Below are 21967 nucleotides of genomic sequence, written 5' to 3'. Positions count from 1 at the left end.
ACTGTGCAGCCCCTGATAAAACCAATTTTAGCTAATGCTGATTTCTCTTTGAGAGCTATAAATAAACAATGCTCAACGTGTTTTTCCTGAACCTTACTACTGTGAGTTGTCAGTATTTTGTTCAAGTAGAACAAGAAGCAATGCCACACAACTCCTGGTTAATTCGCTTCATCGCCAGTTTGACAAAATGTCCCCAAGGCAGGTACAAATTGATGTCGTGCGGCAGAGAACTTTTATCTGAATATTTTTAGCTAAAACAGTGTAATTATAAAATGCAGATGGAGGGAACTGCTAGCACCCGCCAAAGTCTGGCTCTCTGTTGCAGCAGCCTGAAAGAAAACTCCCACTTTCATTTGATATATTTCCTTATGCATTTTGTGATTTATTTGACTTTATTTTTAAACATCTCACTGAGAGTAAAAATGCCTAGCTTTGAGAACACAGTAACAACCTAATAGTGTTTTTGTTTATGTGACCTGTTTTCCATTGTGATTGCTTGGTCACTAAATGGAAAAAGATTTGAATTCTGAGTTTCTGACCAGACAGTCAAGCTGAAAACTTGCCAATTGAGGTCACCAGCCAATTTTTCAGTGTATCTCTAGTTATTCGACTTTCAAATGTTACTTTAAAAAAAAATGTTTTATACACATTGTCATGTGTAGCAGTTTAATTAATCAAACATATCTTGTCTTTTCAGAGTGTCAATGAGTTTGGCTTAGACATCATTGAGACCCCTGAAGGTGACAAGTGGCCACAGCTTATTGTTCAGCAGAACCTTGATCGGGAGCAAAAGGACACCTTTGTGATGAAGATCAAGGTGGAGGATGGTGGCAACCCCCCTAAATCTAGCACTGCCATTCTCCAAGTTACCATTTCTGATGTCAACGACAATCGTCCTATCTTCAGGGACAGCGAGTTGGAAGTCTCAGTTCCAGAGAACACTCCGATGGGGACTTCGGTGGCTCAGCTTCACGCCACAGATGCAGACCTAGGTTTCAATGCCCAGGTCCACTTTTCATTCAGCAACCAAATCTCCTCCTCTACCAAGCGCCACTTTGCCATCAATAGCTCCTCTGGACTGATTACTGTAAAGCAACCTCTAGACCGGGAGGTTACTCCTGTTCATAAACTCATTGTTCTTGCGAGTGATGGCAGCTCAACCCCATCAAGAGCCACAGTGACTGTCAATGTCACAGATGTTAATGACAATGTTCCTTCCATAGACACTCGCTACATTATCAACCTGGTAAATGGGACTGTCCTACTGTCTGAGAATGCTCCTCTCAACACCAAAATAGCCCTTATTACTGTTACTGACAAGGATGCAGATCTGTATGGCAAAGTGGCTTGCTACACTGACCATGATGTTCCTTTCCGGCTAAAGCCTGTCTTTAATGATCAGTTCTTACTGGAGACAGCTGCCCCTCTAGATTATGAGACCACTCGTGAATATGCTATTAAGATAGTGGCCTCAGACAGAGGAACGCCTCCTTTGAACACTTCAGCTATGGTTTTAATTAAAATCAAGGATGAGAATGACAACGCACCCATCTTTCCCCAACCTGAAATTCAACTTTCAATACCAGAGAACAATGATGCCTCAACTCAGTTAATAAAAATCAGTGCCACTGATGCAGATAGTGGACATAATGCTGAGATTATTTATACTCTTGGCCCTGATGCACCGGATGGGTTTAACATAGACAGGCGGTCAGGGATTCTCTCTGTTGGGAAGCGATTGGACAGAGAAAAGCAAGACAGGTACTCATTCACCGTCATAGCAAAAGACAATGGCTCATCCCCCTTGCAGAGTAATGTCACTGTTAGGCTAATTGTCCAGGACCTCAATGACAACAGCCCAGCTTTCACTCACCCTGAGTATAACTTCTATGTGCCTGAGAACCTGCCTCTCTATGGGACAGTGGGTTTGATCACAGTGACAGATGCAGATGCTGGAGATAATGCTATAATCACCTTGTCCATTTTGAATGGCAAAGATAATTTCATCATTGACCCTCAAACTGGTGTGATCAAACCAAATATCACCTTTGACAGGGAGCAGCAAAGCTCCTATACATTCATGGTCAAAGCAGTTGATGGAGGGCAGCCTCCAAGTTCCTCCTACGCCAAGGTCACAATTAATGTTGTCGATGTGAATGACAATCGCCCTGTGTTTGTTATCCCTTCCTCCAATTACTCATATGACCTGGTGCGAACCACCACTACTCCAGGTTCTGTGGTCACCAGAGTGTTTGCCATTGACAATGACACTGGTATGAATGCTGAGTTGCAGTACAGTATCATCAGCAGCATTATCATCACATCTAGGGTCTCCCCTAGAGGTCTCTTTTCCATCGACAAAACAACGGGTAACATAACGCTGCAGGAGAAAATAGTACTAGCTGATCAGGGACTGCATAGGCTGGTGGTGAAGGTCAAAGATTTAGGCCAGCCTGAGTCATTACACGCTATTTCACTTGTACACTTGTTTGTCAATGACACTGTGTCAAATTCTACTTTTATCCAAGAGCAGCTGCAGAAGAGTATGGAAACACCACTGGATCGTAATATAGGGGACAATGAGATAACGCCTCAAGCTAATGGATATTTAATTGTTGTTATAGCAATCATTGCAGGGACCATGACTGTTATTTTGGTGATATTTGTCACTGCTTTGGTGCGTTGCCGGCAAACACCTAGACATAAAGTAGTCCAGAAAGGCAAGCAAAGTGGGGAGTGGGTGTCACCCAACCAAGAGAACCGTCAGATCAAGAAGAAGAAGAAGAGAAAGAAGCGATCCCCTAAGAGCCTTCTCCTGAACTTTGTGACCATCGATGAATCCAAGCCCGAAGACTCCACACATGAGCATGTTAATGGTACTCTGGATCTTCCGGTGGAGCTGGAGGAGCAGACCATGGGAAAGTACAATTGGGCGACCACGCCTACGACCTTCAAACCTGACAGTCCAGATTTAGCCAAGCATTATAAATCTGCATCCCCTCAGCCCACTTTTCAAATCAAACCAGAAACCCCAGTGGCCCCTAAGAAACACCACGTGATCCAGGAGCTCCCCTTGGACAATACGTTTGTGGTGGGCTGCGACTCACTCTCCAAGTGTTCATCGACTAGCTCCGACCCGTACAGTGTCTCAGAGTGCAGCTGTCAGGGGGGATTCAAGACTGCAGGGCAAATCGCCACCCGGCAGGTAATTCATGAATTCTTTTTTAACCCTACCCACACTAGTCCCCACTCACATTTCCCATGCTTTTCTTTGGTAGTTGATGTAAAAAGAGGAGGGAGGGAGCATAAAGTCAAGGGTTGTTCTCACAGAAACAATGATCGTGTCAACATAAATGCCATTTGTACCTAAAAATAAGGTCATAAAATGCAAATGATACATAATCTGTCAAACTAATAGCCAAAACCTTGTTCTATAATGTTTTTGCAACCCAAAAAATTGCAGGTTAAATCACTTTTCAACGGGTTCGGGAAAAACTGATTTTTTTTACCTTGACTATGAGTAGTTGGTGGCTTAAAGCTTGATTTAGAGAGCTGTTTGATAGGGCACAGTGACTGAACTCTCTGATGCATTTGAGGCCAAGGGCAAATTAAGCTGTGTATATCTAGCTGATATGTTTAACAATGCATGTAAAATATGTCAAAGGGTCCTCATTTTGTCAGGTATTCATTCAGCCATAAAGTGTGGAAGCAATAGCTCACAACAAAAAAAAAACAACAACAAAAAAACACTGTGTGAGCGTGTATGTGTTTGTGAGAGAGTTGTCAAATGACCTCACTGTTTTGTGGCATCTGACCTTAAAATAGTATGCTTCTTAAATGCGCCAGTGAGGATTTGTGCGAGTGAGGCTCATTTGAATACCAGGGTACAGCAAAGGGCCTATGATTCCCTGAAAGATATGTGCCAAATGCGAAGTGCCCCAATAAATAACAGCTGGCAGGGGAAATAAATGTAAATCAGACATGAGGAGAGGTGGCCTTACCCAGCCCTGACAGCCCAAGCCCAGTGCTGTTTGGAAGAATGAGTACTGCTTGGGACAGGGGAGGGGGCATGGGGATCAAGGTGATGCAGAGACTGGGGACCAATATACTTAAACACCAATGGTGCAATAGTCCATAAAAAAGCTTGCCTGGCAAACTCTGCATTAAGCCCATAAATGTTCCACTCTGATGACCCCAATTATTGTTAAAAATAGCATATGCAAATACACATTCTTTGCATTCTTTAAATTGGCCGATCTGGACGATGACTAATCTTGCCAAGGATGTTTTGCCACTTTGATCTGTTTTAGTGTGCGTTTGACATGACTTTGAAGAAAGTGATTGTTATGTCTTTAATGACTAAGTATTTGACCTGCCATCAGCAGCATAATTGAATTAAACAGGGCTGACTAGCGTGAGCACAGAGAAACAATTCATCCCCACTGGCATGAGCCCTTTATCAAGTTTTAATTCAGTCTCAAATTTGTGATCAACTAGGCTGGGTTTTTAACTGTATTTTGCTTTTTTAACAATTTGATCGTTATTTGGTTGCAGGGGCTTTTGTTTCTGTTGGAGTTTTGATCATAATAATCATAGCTGCCACTCATGCATATCTGGGTTAATTTCATGATGTTGCATCAATATTGTTTTGATGCTTTTTTTCATTAGGTGCTGTCTTATGTTTGTGTCTACACCATCATTTTTCATATTGTTTCCTTCATTTTTGGTTGTGTTATGCCTCTTTTTTTACCTTGCAGTGAATTTTGTGTGACGAGTAGCAGGCTTTAAAATTCTTCATAGTGTTGTCGTAAATGACTGTTGATCCTGTAAAGTGCAGTGCTTAGGCTAATTTATGAAGACACCCACACAGACCTGATAGTCATTCCCCTTCATCCACCTTTTATTTGAAATCCCAGTCAAAAGCTATGCCCTGCCACACCACATTATAAATAAGCCTACTACATCTCCCTGGTGCTGAAGATTTAATCCATAATGTGTTTATATGACACACTGACAACCTGTCAGAATGATTTCCCTCTCTTACTTGTAATAACTGCCAGAGAATATGCATAAATATTCAGTTTGTGTCTAACAATTTAAAATTAGTATTATCCCTCATGTATGTTATTCATCACAGATTTAAATTGATTTTCACTTGTGTTGCTGATCAGAGTGGAGTATTTTTGAGCAGATAATTTAAAACCCATGAATATTTGATTAGTAAACATTCTTCTAAATCTTCAGGCTATGTTTATATCTCATTATTTCTAAGGTATTTATTTCCTCGACTTTCTGAAGATGGGTTTAATGTTTACAATCTTTTTGGATTTTGATGTCACAGGCGTCCCAGAAATTGAATAATATATCAGAAAAAAACGTGTCAGTTTTTCTGCTCCCCAGCAGCCACCTCTTAACAGGGCTGCAACGACAACATACAATCTCTAATTTTCGTGTCCCCTTAAGCAACTGCCATGCGATTCCTCCCACTTTAGACGTAACATTTCCCTCAAGTTTAAAGTGTGCTTATTTAAAGCCTGTGTCACAGAAAGAAATAGCATGAAGCTATACCCAATGAGAATCGGTGGCTCCAAAGGTTAATTAAATGCACTAAAGGGTTAATCACTTGTAATACAGTATGATTAAAATCACTGTAATTGGTTTGCGAATAAGACTGATAAGGATGAGCGAAAAAAAGGTAGGCATCGTTTAAGATTATCAGGGATGCCACAAACTATCCTTGGGCAAATCATGCTGGAGAGATGAGAGGTAGATGACCAGTAGCCTTGGTTTGCTGAGGCCCAATTATGTTTTTATGTAATTAAATCTCCATGCTTCTTCGAAGAAAACTCCATTTTGCAAGACTAGAAACGAATACTTGAAACTGGGCACTTTCTTCCAAAGGTGTGGCTCTCACTTTTATCAGATGAAAAAAAAGAATAAGTGAGCACTCTGGTATTTGTCAAGATGATTTCGAGTGCAGTTCTTAAAACAAAAAGCGGCATTTGTTCTTTAAGTTCTGTCTCTCATCAGCGCGACGTCATGCCACAGCTCTAAAGGCAGAGATCACAGGCAGGTTGTTTAGTTTGTTCCTTTTACTTCATCAAAGTGATAGACAATGCTTTAGTGACTTCACACCCAAAAGCCAGAGAAAAAAAAATAATACATCGACAAGAATAAAGCCTCACCCATAGAATAACAATCAGGAGGGAACACAGGAGATAATTATGGTTGAAGGTCACTAAAATGTTTTCAGGGACTTACAGATGTAGCTGATAAGGAGGAAAGCTTGTAAAAATACTTCAGAGACTACGGATTTGTGCCACCATATGGCTTCATTATACAACGAGAGCTGTATTTGCAAATGCCAGCCTCCTCTTTTCCCTCCCTTCTTCTCACAGTCTCATCATTTTCTTTTAACCCCTACCCCTTTGATATTAGAGGTCAATCTGCCTTCAGGGATGAGGAGCTCTTGTTAAAGCATGTGCTTTAGCGGGGGCAGATCAAATAACTACCTCCCTTCTTCAGTGATTTCAGACAGCAAATTTAATATACAGAAGGAAAAGGGTTAATGAATTTGTTTGTTGAAGGGTTGCTGTTTTATGAATCTAACCTCCTGTGGCAAAACTCTGTAGAAGGTTTTGTTGTTGCTTAGTCCATACGCACATAATACTTTAATTAAATGGATTTTACAGCAATAGGCTTGTTGTTTCACCAGTCTTTCTCTGTTGCATTTTTTTATTATCTTTGGAAAATAGAATTTAAAGGCAGCCAATGAATACATTTTATGTCGGCTTAACATCGTAGATAATGACTATGATTTTGTTTGTGTCTTGTTATCTGTATGTGGGTTGCATCAGATTGTCACAGTATGATTACCTTGAGTAAAAATACCATGATTTCATCATATAGTGGTGTTAAAACAAGCATATACACCGAAAATATATAAGATGATTTAATTGCTTTTACTTGAAATAGAAAGCAAAAATTATTCTTTCTGCTACTCAAATAATTTCACATGTTGATTGTTATAGGTATAAGAATATCTAAAGCGAACTAGTTTTAAAACAATTACCTTAAAGAGATTGTGTGGAATTGTTAAAGTGAGCTTCTATGAGGTTATCTGTAGTAGACAGCTGTCATGTTTTAGAAAAGTGAAGAAATCCTCAGAGGTGGAAAGCTAACAGCTCTTCAGACTAACCCCCAAGTCTAACTGAAAATATTTCTATCTGCTGCATACAAGGCTGTATTAGTGGATGTTAAACATCTACACTTTCACAAAAGGCAGCTGTTAGTGTTACATTGTATGTAACCTACTGTGCATGTGTCGGGTGTCAAGGGATGCGCAGGCGGGCGAAGAAAAAGTAATTGCTGTAATGTTCGATGTGCAGGAACTGTTGGTCTTTCTGATGGCAACCATTGAATTGTGGATTTAACATAAGCGGTTTGATTATTGGATTAGGTTTTTAGGTTTTTCAGTTGTTTCAGCCAAACAAAATTTGTGTTACTTAGCTAAATTTATTTTGGTTTTATGCTGCCAGCCGTATCAAGCCGCCTGATCAGCTGTGACTTGTCAGTCTGGTCTAAGATCACCAAGAATGGAGTAATATTGGGATTTCGCATCAGGCTATCATTTGTGCAATGGGACCGAAAGCATGATCCTGTGCTGTTCCAGATCTTGTAGTTTGGAAATTAACATGGTCGACCCACAGTAGACCAGATTGGGTGGACTAGTACAGTCAGGTGCGTCAAACAGTGTAACCTTTGCATCGTAATATGGACGTCATTTAGATGAGAAATAAACATAATAAACATAATAATGATCTCTTGTGAAAATGAAAATGGTTTACTACTTGCTTGAGTTAAATTGTTAAATTCAGTCTAAACAAGAAGGTCTGTCCGACTAGCTGCTAACTTTCCACCACCCTGAGCAATTATTAACTTTTTTACCAATTTACTGTAATATGACATCTGTCTGTTAAAGGTAAGGGAATTACTACTACTAAAACTTCACAGAACTCGTACACTATTTAATTGGAGGGATGGGTGGTACTCCATTAGTTTTCAAACCATGACAGTCCCTGTCTTCTGCACCTGGAAATATTTCCAAACAGCCGGATTTGTTTTTCTTGTAAGCAAGGGAAATGTGTAGGAGATTTTTATGCAGTATACAGGAATCCAATGGCAAGGGGCTTTACTGTTTCTCTCTGCTACTTACAAATGGGTAAAACTTAGTTTACTACATCACTTCCTTTGGCATCTTATTAAAAATATTTGAAACTGTAGTATCTGACGATTATATTTATATATACATCTTACAGTTCTAAAAACCGGAATTTTTTAAAACCTTGTTATACTTTGATATTGATAAAAGGTCTTGGGACGGGCTGCTTATGGTGTCAGGGTACACAAATACTTTGGCTTCAAAAATACTAAAATTTTTGACTTAAAGTCCTTTTTATAAAATGCTAGAGAAAGTTCCAGAATTAGTGTTCTCTGGGTTTATGAATCATATTAATAACAGAGATGCCCCTTCCCCATATTTTGCTATGGACTAATGGTCAGCTGGCTGAAAGAAAGTTACCCCACTTTTCCATGCTTTCAAGAAAGGCAAATTGTGCTGTTTAAAAATATTCTCAGTCTGGAAAAACACAAACATTAATGGTGTGGAATCTAAAGGACCATATTATACTTTTTGTTTAAAATTATTGTGTAAACACCGCCATATAGTAGAACAAGGTTATCATATTTTGAGAATTCCCAGTCCATGTCTGTTGTTTTTTTTGTTTTTTGGTATTATGTCTTTCTGTTGAATTATTGCATCTGTTAATATAAGCCCTATCAGGCCAGACATATTTTCCCATTTTCAAACGCTTGCAGATGTGTTGCTAAGTTTTTGAGGAACAGCAAAATGTAGTATACTGTACATATCAGAGGACCCTCTGGCAAGGGTCCGAGCGAAACAGTGGGCCTAAATTGAATCAAATGTTTGTTTTAGGGGAAATGGAGAGTGCTGCACTAGTGTGGTGGGAGACAAAAAAGACAAATTGGGAGTGACAATTGGGAAAAGATTGCATGCTCTGATAAGTACAGGAAAATACACAAATGTGTGACACCTGGGGCATTCTTCAAGGCAACCTGACATGATAATGAGTTGATTACCAGCAGTGCCTTGAAGAACGCCTGTTTATTTTTTTACACTCTCTTCTCAGAGATGTTTTTTTTTCCTCATTTAGTGTTCAATTTAGCCTTTCACCGATAAGGCTACAGCTTAGGTTGCTTGGAGCTCATTGACATTGTAACTACAATCTCCCTATATCTGTCTGTCTCTCTATATTTCAGGAGATGGCACTGAAACCACCACACTATGGCACACTCTGTGGCACAGGTACAGCTCGCTCCCACAGGATTAAAATCAATCTCTAGCTCCCACTTCCTAAAGAGAGAGAAAAGGGGAGAAAAGAGGCAGAGAGGGCAAAGAAGGAAGAACTGAAGAGGTGAAACAAGTACTTTACTGTCTCTACAGCCTCAAACTGCACCTCTTCATTCAATTCAGTTTCAAAGATGAATTTGGAAGTGGGGAAAAGGGGGTGGGTGGGATGTCTTAGAAAAAAGGAGACATGCTTCTCTAAAGCTTGACAAAGCTCCTCTTGTGAATCAGTTGGAAAGCTACAATGCTTTATTGAGTTCTGTGCTACATTTTAGCTACATGAGTGAAAATGATTTGACCTGAACTTTTCCCCTGAAAACGTCACACTCAACCAACCGATCTGTACAATAGCTGTCAAATACAGTTAGTATGTGTAAAGTATGTTGATATGTATGTATGTATATCTATCACAAAGTTGATGGTGTTTATATTTATTGACGCATTTCTTTGCTTTGTTTTAAAAAACAGCCTGGTGGCCATTTTATTTTCGTACCTGCTTTGTTTTTTTTATTCAACTATGACTTATAATGTATTTATGCTGCAAGGGCCTTCAACCTGCAGGCTTACGTTAGGATTGAGCCCACTCAATTTGTGTTATTTCACCCTTTTGCCTCTTTCTGTTTCACTTTTGATGCCACTGAGCAAAAAGTGAAGCTGATGTAACAGAAGTACACTCGGTCACACAATTCAACTGCATTCCTTTTTTTAATACAACTGTGCTAAAGATTGCCAAGCAGTTAATACATTGGAAAAAATGGTAGGACAAGTTTAATACTTTGAGCTAAGCCACAATCACAAGGGACTAACTGCTCGGGTCATAATCAAAAGCTGTTTATGTAGGGCAGATATGAAGCGTGCTAAGCCTAACCTTTTGTGTGTCGCTTTCTACTCCTAAATCAGAGGTGATTTACCCGTGAGATCCACATTTAAATGACTCCAGATGGTTGAAAAAAAATAAAAAATAATAATACTTGGGCGGTGGTTTTGTATGAACAGATGGTAAAATAAGTTTGTGTGCCCTGATGATAAAAAATGCAACCAAGGCTTTTCTTCAAAGACAGCAATAAATTTAAAGTTTAAGAAAACAAAATGAACAATACTTACTGGTTTTGGTCATAGCATAATATTTCTATTTATTTACTTTGAAATCATCACGAAATGTTCTGAGTAGAAAACTCTCTACTGTAAACAAAGTAATTGATTAGCTGCATTGGTGTTCAATATTCTTGTTAAATGAAAAGCTAAAGACTTATTTGTTAGCTAAGGCCTAACAGGTGCCTTCAGTACATACATACGACCATAGAATTAGAGTCATTAATATAGACATAGACTGTGCACTCACTCAGAAATGTACAGAAAGGACAGGAGCAAAAGGCTGTTTCCCCTTGTGTGAGAGGCTGTAAATAGGTAAATCAAATTACTGCACGGACCAGAAGGCCATTTCTGATCTCGTCCCAGTCCTACTTTGTCATGGTTGTACAGACTATGCCTATTTTAAAGCTTTTAATTTTGTGTGTGTTGCCGCTCTCTGTGAGGCAGGCTGTTATTATTTAAGGGAGATATGTTCTTGCAATTATGGTATCATATGTATTTACTGCTGCGTAGGAGCCACAGTATAAACTACACACAGCTTTTTTGCACTGTGTAATAATTAGATTTACCTGATCACTGAGGGAAGTGAATATATATATATATATGTATGTGTGTGTATATATATATATATATATATATATATATATATATATATATATATATATATATACATACAAGGGACAGGGAACCTCACTTTTATTTAATGTGACGTAAAATATGCACCTTACATGATTTTTGTAATTGATTTTTATTTGCCTGTGTGGAGACAAATGTAAATGTTTTGTTCATGTATGTGTGAGCTTCTGAAATTTATTAAAGTCTTTTGCATTGTATGAAATATTTGACTCTTCTTACTCACTATTCCTACCATTTAATATAGGTACACTGCGATATATTAAAATATCATTATGAAGTTAATTAATTTTATTAATTCAACTTTGAAGAGTGAAACTTGTGTGTATGAAATACACTTATTACGAATAGCTGTTTTTAATAGTATATTTTTATTAATTTTGATGATTAGGGTTTAAAGCTAATGAAAATCCAACATTTTGTTCCTCATGAAATGACAATATTACATAAGACCAACAAAAATACATTTATAATACAGAAATGTACGTTATGGCCAACACAATCGCAGGGAAGACTGCTGACTTAACAGAGGTTCAGTAGACAATCACTGAGGCCCTCCACAAAGAGGATAAGCCTCTAAAGGCCAATCCAAAGAAGCTTGCTGTTCATTGTAGGTTACATCCAAGCATATTAATGAAAAGTTGAGTGGAAGGAAAAAGTTAGTTCAAAAAAGGTGCACATGCAAAATGGTTAACTGCAGCCTTGAGAGGATTATGAAACAAAGGAGACTTGGCACCTTCCCACACTACTAAACTACAATACCTGGTTTAATGACCAAGGAATAAAGTTATTTGGCCTAAATCCAGTAGAGAACCTATGGGATATTAAGAGGAAATTGAGAGACCACAAATCCAATAATGTAGACAAGCTAATGGCTGCTATTAAAGCAACTTGGGCTTTTTTAACACTTTAGCTGAGCCGCAGGTTGACCTTCTCCATACCACGCTGCATTGATACAGTAGTTCATGCAAAAAGGATCCCCAACTAGGTTTGGGTACAGATACCGTACAGTGCATGTACATACTTTTCAGTAGGCCAACCTTTCTGTGTTAAAAATCCTTTTTTTGGTCTAATGTGATATTAAAATTTTCTGAAAAAAAAGAATTGTAGGTTGACATTAGCTGTAGGCCCTGATCATCATTATCAGGGATACACAGTTTAAATGTATCACTCTATGTGTACTGAATCTGTATACTAAATGAGTTTTACTTATATGAAATACTGAAAAAAATTACTTTTAGTGATATACTAATGTGTTGAGATGCACCTGCATTAGTTTGCATCATTCAGTTCTGTGGCAAGATAGCTGCTGCGTCTGCCTTGTGAGAACACTAAAACACCTAAGCGAACCACCTGCCTTGCATTGCCCTTACATGCAGTTAGTTTTAGAGCAGTTGTTCAGACAATTTGTTGCCTCTGGAGGTAAGTGTAGCCGTTCTTGTTTGGACAACATTAATGGGTGCCATATGCAGTAAGAGCAGACAATTAACAGATACAGGCACATTTCAGCCCCAAAAAGACAATAATGCATTCTGTGCTGCAATACTGCAGCACTCAAGTAGGAAAATGAAATGAATAAATAAAGTTTTAGATATACATCACTAATGAGGGACAGATTACAAATAAAAAGCTATGTAAATGCATTGCGAACACTTCCTTTGAAGTAGACAGACAAAAAGAAACGCTGAAAAATTTCATCAACATTGTTTATTGTTATTTTCTTCCCTTCACGAAAAAGTTGATGATGATCATTTGATAATGATACCTTTCCTATTGTGATGTACAGCAGTGCACCAATGCGAAGCTTTACACATCTAAGAGAGATTGATGCGAGAAGGTACAATAAGCACCCCTCAAACATCCCGCGGTGCAGTGTTTATGCAGATTTGATCCAAAAATACAGACTTGAAAGGCATAAAACAAAGCCTGACAACAGAAAGTATTTAATTGCTTATCAAAGTTATTTCACATTTTGAAAACCGAGAGAGAAAGAGAGCTAATCAGTTCCCTCGGGTAAAGTGTCCTTGGTGATTTAAGGAAAAATGGTGCAGACATAAAATGAGTGTTGTGGTGAAGAAGGAGCATAAATGTCACACTTCTAATTTTAGATAAACCACAACATGGTAAATGCATCGTCTTTACCTAAAAACAGCTTGAACAGATCATAACGTAGCATTGTCTCTTTCAGTTACATAGATTGTTAATTTTTCAGTTGGATTCATAGGTATAATGAGGCACCTCCAGAAAAGCTACAAATATACAATAAAATAAAGACTATCAGACACAGAAGATTCCCAACTTGATACATTTGTGCATGATGTTTGAGCTGGTGCTTCTATGCTGGAGATAAAATGAAATAAGTGAAGCAGTGAAGAAAAAGTGTTTGGTTAAAGCTGAAACTGCTGGACGGTTTTAAGTTGCTGCACCTTATAAGAGTGTGCATTGATTTTAAAATGTATAAGACAACACACTGAAGTTGTCTCATCATTTTACTCAAGCATCTGTGAAGGAACTGTTTCCAGAGCTTCTTTGTTGACACTTATTGATTCATGATTTATGAGGACACATTATTCAATTTCTTCCAACAGGCCAGGATGCTGGTTATATGTGGTGAATGTGATTACATATAATACGATGAAAACTCTGCAGCACATACAGCCCAACACACAAGTTTACACAGACACAAATCTATTTATTCTTTTTATGTGGGTGAGACTGTCCATATGGTCTTTAAAAGAATTCTTTGGTAATTTATTCTATTTTTTTGATTTTCTTTTGTTTACACTATTATCTTGGGTAACATACAGTGCCCTGCAAGAGATATGTATCCCCCTTGAACTTTTTTATACTTGGTCAAATCTAAACCGCAAACCGTAATGTATTTTATTGAGATTTTAATGTGATGGACCAGAACGATGTAGTGCGACTAGTTTAATACCTTTTAAAACCGTCTTTTTCTACAATTACAGATGGAGTTGTAGGAGTATGGCTTTCACAGCTTTGTACATCTATAGTGAAAATGTTCTTTTGTCTTCTTTCCTAACTAGCTAAAGGTCATTCAGACTAGATGGCGAGCATCTGGAAACAGCAATTTTAAATATGTTTTTATCTGAGCCATTCCATGGTAGCTCTTCCCATGAGATTAAGGCGGTTGTCCTGCTAAATGGTCAAACTTCATCCAAGTCTTAAGTATTGTGTATCAGAAGTTCCTAGTTTATAGTTTAAATAGTCAAACTTCAGTCATTTCTATGTGCACACAACTTGGGGTTTCTCAGTGAGATCCGACTTTCCCAGTCAGATTTTCAACATTTGGTGGTGTACTTTGTTGTTTTTCTTACTGGGAACCTGAAAAATCTGATTTCCAACTATAAACTTTGCATAAACTGTAACTAGCCCCCGGTTTCTGAAAACAAATATTCCCACAGCATAATGGTGATAACACCATGTTTCTGTTTGAATATGGTGTGTTGAGGGCAATGTGAGTGTTAGTCTTCTACTGCACATAGCATTTTGCATATATTCAAAAAAGTATATTTTGGTCCAATCTTGCCAGAATCCATTCTTTCACATGTTTGCTCTGTTCTCTTTGTAGATATTGCCAACAACAAAAACAACTTCTTGTGTCTTCCTTTGAACAATTTCTTTTTTTTTTCCACTGTTCCATAAATGCCACATTAATAGAGTGTATGACTAATAGTTACTCTATCAACAGATTATCTGGTCTGAGCTGCAGATCTCACCAGGTCTTCCAGAGTGACCATGGCTTCTTGGTTACATATCTTATTAATGTTCTCTTTGGCCACACTGCCATTTTAGGCATGTTGTTAAAGGTTTGCAATTGTGCAATCCTCTTTCGAATTTGAAGCAATAGGTTAAACAATGTTTTGTGGAATATACGAAGCTTGGAACACTGTTTCATCTCCACAAGTTTATCTCTGACCTTTTTGAATTGTTTCTTAGTTTGAGTGATGCTGTTTGTTCATCAAAGTTTTCTAACAAACTTCCGAGGCTTCTAGACAGGGGGACTGTATTTCCTAATTAGGTGATTTCTGAAAGCAATTTGCTGCACTGGATTTTATTGAGGGCTATCGGTAAATGGGGGTAAACACAAATTCACACCTTTCAGATTTTTATTGGTAAAAAAATGTAAGTCGTGTATACTTTTCCTTCCACTTCACAATTATGTGACACTTTGTGTTGATCACATGAAGTTCTAATAAAATAGATTGATGTTTGCTATAGCAACGTGACAAATGTGAAAGGTTCATGAACCTTTTGGCAAACCGATGTAGTTCCTCCATGTTAACAGTTTGACAGACCAAGTAATAATCAAGCAGGCATGTTTATAATTAGTTAAGAATAATGACCCCTCAAGATTAATCAGAAACCCCATGTAAGGTTTGTTATTCTAGACAGTGTGCAGCACCAGCCAAGTGACTTTCTTCAACCTTGAGAATGCAATCAGTGCAATCAGTACCTCTCTGTTATCAGTCCCCTGACTGAAACATAAACCCTAACATATCCGTTTTTAATGTGGATAACATGGTGAAATATTGAGACGGTCAAAAAAGCATGCATTTCTTACATTGATTTTGCAGTTGCTAACATTCTCCATTGAGATTGCTGTCTCCTGCTCCACACAGTATAAACAGGCAATTTGAGATTTCAGATTGCTTGAGTCAAGTGATTGCTGCATTTGCCGTCTCAGATTATCCTTTAAGAGCAATATGCATTTAGTAGCATCAGCATCACTGTGGATATTTATTATACAGAAATCAGCAGTTGTGAAAGTTTGCTTATATTTGTTTTTCTCGTTTCGTATTGTGTATGTTTATAGTCATGACATGATCCGCTCTGGTTCAGTACCTCTTTCAAAAAACACCAAACTCTATTCATGTTAGTGGCTAAAATCCAAAGCATTTAATATTGTTGGCTGCTATGGGAAGGTGTAAGTCAATTTAACAAGGAGCAAGCATGTTTAGGGTGTGATGTGAAGTTGTCCCAAAGCGATATTGGCTGTCTAAGCAAAAGCTATTTATGCATGAGCTGTGCAGTGATGCAGGAAACAAGAAGATGCTGTTTTGCTGTCGCACTCCAAGGCAACACTCCACACAATTGCTGCCAAATCTTTGCCAAACTGAATAATTCAATCATGGCTGCGGAGGGCTGGTTACCTTTCTTTTTCTTTGTGAGCAACAATCAAATCTGTGTGGAAGCCCGCCGAGTGGTTCTTTCAAAGACACTGAGTGTAGTTGTACAGCCCGGAGATTGTTTTCATAGAAAACAATTCTGTTGATTAAACGAGGTGTGACTGTGGAGCAGGGATCTGAAAAACATCGATTGCCTGTACAATTGTTTGTTCCTTGTTAAAAGTGTGATCTAAAACTGTGTATGGTTCGCTGGGGATCCTGCGACATAGTAATATCTTCTTTAAAATGTCCTAGGTAGAAATGTATCGTAATCTGTTGGTTTGGATTAAAAAACATACAAGATTAACGTCCATGCAATAATTTTTTAGGGATGTCTGGACTTGTGAGCTTGCATGGCTTCGTCAGAGCTTGGTTCTATGCATGTTAATACAGTTGTTACAGCAGGGATCGCTGAGCTTTAAAAGCTTCTGCTGAGTGAAATGCCCTCCCCTTCTCCCTTATTCTCCCCCTCTTTGGGGCAATTACATGGTTTCAGCCTTTGTTTTACCCATGTACTTTAAAGTGTAATCCACTGGAACATAAAGACGAATACTGCAGGGATAAGACAAAATTATAATCACCAAGGTTTCTTTGTGTGTTTCTGTTTTTGTCTGATATTATTATTATTTTAGCCAGCAGGTTGCATGCATGTGTTTGCATGTGCATGCCTATGAGGAAGTGCACTCACGGAGCATCTTTGCACTTAAAATATTCACTCATATTATGTTTGCTTAATACATACAACAAGAAGCCCTTGCAACAATGTAGCATGCAGTTGAATCATAAAGGTGCACTTTCCATTGCAATTTAACGCTGTTGGTCAACAATGTGTTACTGTCAAAGTTGTGGAAAGCAAATCCTTCTCTAATGTGTAGCCAAGTTAAATGACACCATGGTTATTCATTAAAAAAATTAATTATGCATTTAACAGTATAGCCACAAATGAAATTCACCGGTGTGCAATACATAACTGGATCTCAATAAATCAGAATATAACTGAAAAAGTAATTTATTTCATCAAGTCAATGAAAAAAGTTAAACTTATATATTATATAAATTAATAACAGACTGAGTGATATTTTTAACTGTTCATTTTGTGTTTTGATGTTTATAGTTTACAACAAATGAAAAGCCAAAATTCAGTTTCCCAGAAATTTTAAATATTACACGAGACCAATAAAACAGATTTCTAACATACATTTTATGTTAATAACTACACTATCACGGCGAAGACAACTGACTGAACAGCTGTCTATCAGACAGCCATCAATACCCTCCACAAGGAACCACAAAATGTCAATGCTGGCTGTTTACAGTGTGATGTATCCAAACATATTAATGGAAAATTAAGTGGGAGGAAAAGTGTGGTACAAAAAAGTGCATTGGCAACAGGGATAACCGCGGCCTTATGAGAAGTTTGTGAAGCAAACTTCATTTAAGAATTTGGGTAAGATTCAAAAAGTGTGTTTAGGGCTGGACTTAGTGCTTCAAGAGCCACTACATACAGCCATATAGAGGACATGAGCGACAACTGTTGCATTCCTTGTGGTAAGAGACTAATGAACCAGAGACATTTTCAGAAGTGTCCTACCTGGGCTGAGGAAGGAAATGGGCTGGATTGTTACTTAGTGGTCCAATTACCTATTTGAAGATGGAAGTAAATTTTGGATAGAATTTGGAAATAAACATTTTGAAGGAAGAGACAGAGTGCTTGAGGTGCTTGAGGTCCAAACTAAAGTTCCCCCCACAAGTTATGATTTGGGGAGTCATGTCATCTGCTGGTGTTGGTCCAATGTGTTTTATCATGTCCAAAGTCAGATCATCCATCTATCAGTTAATTTTAAAATGCTTTATGCTTCCCTCCATTTGCAAGCTTTAGGGTGATGCTGATCATATTGTAGCAGGACATCCCTACCAAAAGTAACAATTACTGGTTTAATACTCATGGTATTACTGTGTTTGGTTAGAAACAGGCCTAATCCAAACTTTATAGAAAACCTGAGTTATTGTCAAGAGGAATTTGAAAGACACAAGACCCAAAAAACATTAAAGCAACTAGGACGCCCTTGACTCATCAACAGTACCATTGGCTCATCACCTCCATGTTGTGCTGCATTGAGGAGCCCTGACCGGGTACTGAGTGCATAATATACTGTAGAGTACCTGGACATATTTGTTAGTAGCCTGATATTTCTGTATTGAAAATCTTATTTTAAAAGATTTATGTATGTCTAAATTTTTGTCAAACTGAATTTTATTTTCATTAGCTGTGAGTTACAATCATCAAATTAACAGGGAAAAAAACCTTGAAATATGTAATATGTGCAATGAATCTGTATAATATTTTAGACATTTTCAAATTGAATTAGTAAACAAAATTAATATTTCGACTATAAACTAATTCATCCAGATGGAACTGTATTTGCACTATGAAAAATCTCCACTGCAAATTTTATTTTATCTAAACGGAATCTGATGGCCATCTCATGACAAGAGGCAGCTGCTTGTTTGCAAGCTGAAGGGAAATAGACTAAAGGAGAAGGCAACAACTTAAAGACTTTGTCCAAGAAGGGCTATGTCTGTGTCCTTCCTAATCCGGGTAATCCTTGAAGAGAATTCTTGATTTGCCTTTGTAAAAGAGATTGGGAAATGATAAGATGCTCGTCCGCCTCCTTAGAATAGCTGATAATCTGGTTTGAACAGAGGACTCAGGGGGTATTTAGCCTGCCTTAACATTTGCCCAAGCAGATGGCGCTGACAGAGGAAAGCACAACCTCAGCCTCTAAACTCCTCCCTCTCTGCATGGTCCTCTTTGGGGAAAAAAGAACAGTAGAATGACAATCAATGTTGTTTATTTTGCTGCTTGACTCTTTAAGTACTTTTAGCCAGATTATAAGCTTTTGCAAGAGATAATCGGTAGAGTGCAGACAATTGCCTTTTTTGTCAGTCCTGACAGAATTCCCCAATGATCGCAAGAAGACGACAGTCTAATGCAGATGCCTGTTATTAGTTCCCGATTGCTTCAATTGCAAATAGTGTTAAAAGGAACTGGACACTCTGCTAATTCCTGCTTTTCCGAAGCTTGGACGGCTGCACCGGATAGGCTTTATTCAGGTTTAGAAATATGGAAAATAATGTCCTAATTAATACTGATATTCTACTTTAAGATGTATGTGTTGCACTTGCTCTTTATTTAAACTGCAGAATGCAATTCTCACAATTGCAATAACAGCTGTCATTATGCTTTCCTACAGTAGAATGTACCTCTTTTCACTGTAACAACAAGATGCATTCTCCTTTCATGCAATTTTCAGAAACAGTTGCTGTGCAATATCTTTGATAGCATTCATGTACGCTTGGGAGCATGGCTGCCTACCAGCCATCAAGTCGTTTATATTAGTTTTCTAAGCCTACCTCTCCCAACCTAATGCTTCAAGCAATCTTCTCATCTTGGAGTGGACACCTGCAGCAAAAGCATTTCAACAAATGAGATCAGCCCGTTGACTAATTAGACCTGGACATGGCATAAGTAGGCTAATTGAAAGGATTTGCACATATTGAAGAACTGTTTAACCAAAACATTAAATTCATCCAATCCTTTTTTTTTGGTTTGTTTTGTTTGTTTCTTTTTCTCAGCTAATAGGATATTGTACGTAGCTGTCAACCTCAAGTCTAGGGGTAGAAACACAATAAGATAAGTAGTAACCATATATGTACAACCCTAAATTGTGTTTACAGTGCGAATTTAATCTGCACATGCACACAATAATATACATATTTCCTTTGTACCTTCGCACTCTACAGAGATGAGAGCAGAAAAAGGGTCAAGAGCAAACCCCTTAAACAAGCATCTCAGATGAGACGATTTACAGAAAACAGTTAATAAGCAGACATAAGAAATCACAGATACAGATTGATCTCTTTGTCTGACTTGTAATGATTAATGGTTACACTTATCCTTGTCATCAGCCTGGTGCTATTCAAAGGCTTGGTTAAGATAAAAATGTACAACATGTCATATGCTCGAAAATCATTGCCAGCAAGCAGGTTTGTGCAAAGCCATTATCTCTCAGATGATGAACCACATTAAGCTAATGCCAAACATTGGTAAAACACATTATGGGGTTTAGTCTGATGGCTTGGATTTATTATTTTTTTTCTGTCAGTGTTCAAATGTTACCATTTTCCTGAGTGAAAAGAAATGCAAGCATCTCTTTGCCAATAACAGTGCTTTGACTTCATCACTTTCCTCCTTAAACATATTTTGCCAAATAACAGTTTTCTTTAATGTGTGATATTAGGTATCTTTGTGAAATTCAGATATTACACCATACAAAGCATACACACCACAGTAAAGCTGAATACTGGCTGGAGCTTAAAACATGAAAGGATAATAGAATAGAAGATATTCTGAAGAGTCTTCGTAAATAATGCGTGTGATATTCACCAGTGTTCATAAAGAATTCATGTGCACACAGTCTTCAAAAAAGAGCAGCCACTCATTCCCAAGATCAGTCATTCACACTATTACACAATTTTTGGATAGTTTTCAGTGGTATAGGTCTGTAACGCTTGAATAATGGGACAGTCATTAAGAGGTGATGTGGCTTAATGTCTACATTTCTCACACTCGCTTAGAGATGCTGGTTGTGTGATCCCCCTTTGTGACCTATGCTCAGATTTCCGTCCTGTCTCACAGGGAAGTAATTACAAAATATGTCAGTTTTAATATCTCACCATAATTATCTGGTTAGCAGTAGTAGAAAAAAGCAGGCAAAAAAGGAATCTCAAAGTGAATTGATATTTGAACACAAATTAGCATGATAAAATCTGACTAAAGACCTTAAAGGTTATGTGTGTATAGTTTCATCTGCGAGCCTGGCTGATATCTATACGTATTCAGAGTATTTTATAGTTGTATGTAGTGGCACAGTCTTTATTCAACATACTATTGTGTGGCCAGCTGCACAATCAACCAGCAAAAATGTCAGTGAATTAATGTTTGGATAAGAAAACCAGTTTTGTAAAAATTTTCTGTTTTTCCGAGAGGGGATTGCAAATGGAAGCACTGTACGCATTAAAGGGATATTTTGTAAAACTAATATTTCTCCAGAACATGGGCAACAAAACTTTTTTTTTTTTACTTTTTGTTTCCTTTTGGACACTTTTCTCTTTAAATAACTTTAAGTGGGTGGTTTAATTTGATGTATTTTGAGAAACCAATTATGCTTCAACCTTCTTCATGCATTCTGTTGCTTGTGTATTGAGCATATGCAAGATATCGCAATAATATTGTTTTTAAGTCTTTTAGGATTGTTAGGGTTTGAAAACTTTGGAATTGTTTATCACTCATGTCTGGACAAAATGCGTTTCCCTCCCACATGCCACAGAAAGGGAGATGGGGACAGGAGTGAGTTATGCTACTATCAGCAACATCTAGGGGCTGTTCGTACCAAGTCCCCACTCCCTCTCTGTTTATAATCAAGACACGTGAACCCTAACCTTTCTGACCCCACGCACACACACACCCTGAATGTTTGTTGAACTGTGTGTGAACCAGCATGTATAAATAAAGAGAAAGGGGTGCCAACACTTTGTAGTCTGCACTGCAAAGTGAGCTACCCTT

The 21967-nt window shown here is 38.0% G+C and overlaps 1 protein-coding gene across 7 annotated transcripts in view; it reads left to right on the top strand.

The window, feature by feature from the left end:
- Positions 1 to 21967, top strand: part of pcdh11 (protocadherin 11) — a 208556-nt gene that overhangs the window by 14545 nt on the left and 172044 nt on the right. For 6 of the 7 annotated variants that reach the window (XR_007036298.1, XM_047353260.1, XM_047353259.1 and 3 more), the window contains exon 3: positions 698 to 3205. Coding sequence is in view for 6 of the 7 variants with exons in the window: in XM_047353260.1 (XP_047209216.1) it covers positions 698 to 3205 (2508 nt within the window). In the remaining variant the exon portion in view is untranslated. Of the gene's footprint in view, positions 1 to 697; positions 3206 to 9339; positions 11358 to 21967 lie in introns of those variants that run through there. The other variant, XM_047353265.1, reaches the window with a different exon arrangement.

This window comes from Girardinichthys multiradiatus, chromosome 23, assembly GCF_021462225.1.
Source record: "Girardinichthys multiradiatus isolate DD_20200921_A chromosome 23, DD_fGirMul_XY1, whole genome shotgun sequence".
Classification (NCBI taxonomy): domain Eukaryota; kingdom Metazoa; phylum Chordata; class Actinopteri; order Cyprinodontiformes; family Goodeidae; genus Girardinichthys; species Girardinichthys multiradiatus.
Note: the sequence above shows the minus strand (reverse complement) of the source record. Positions and strands in the feature narration are given on the sequence as shown.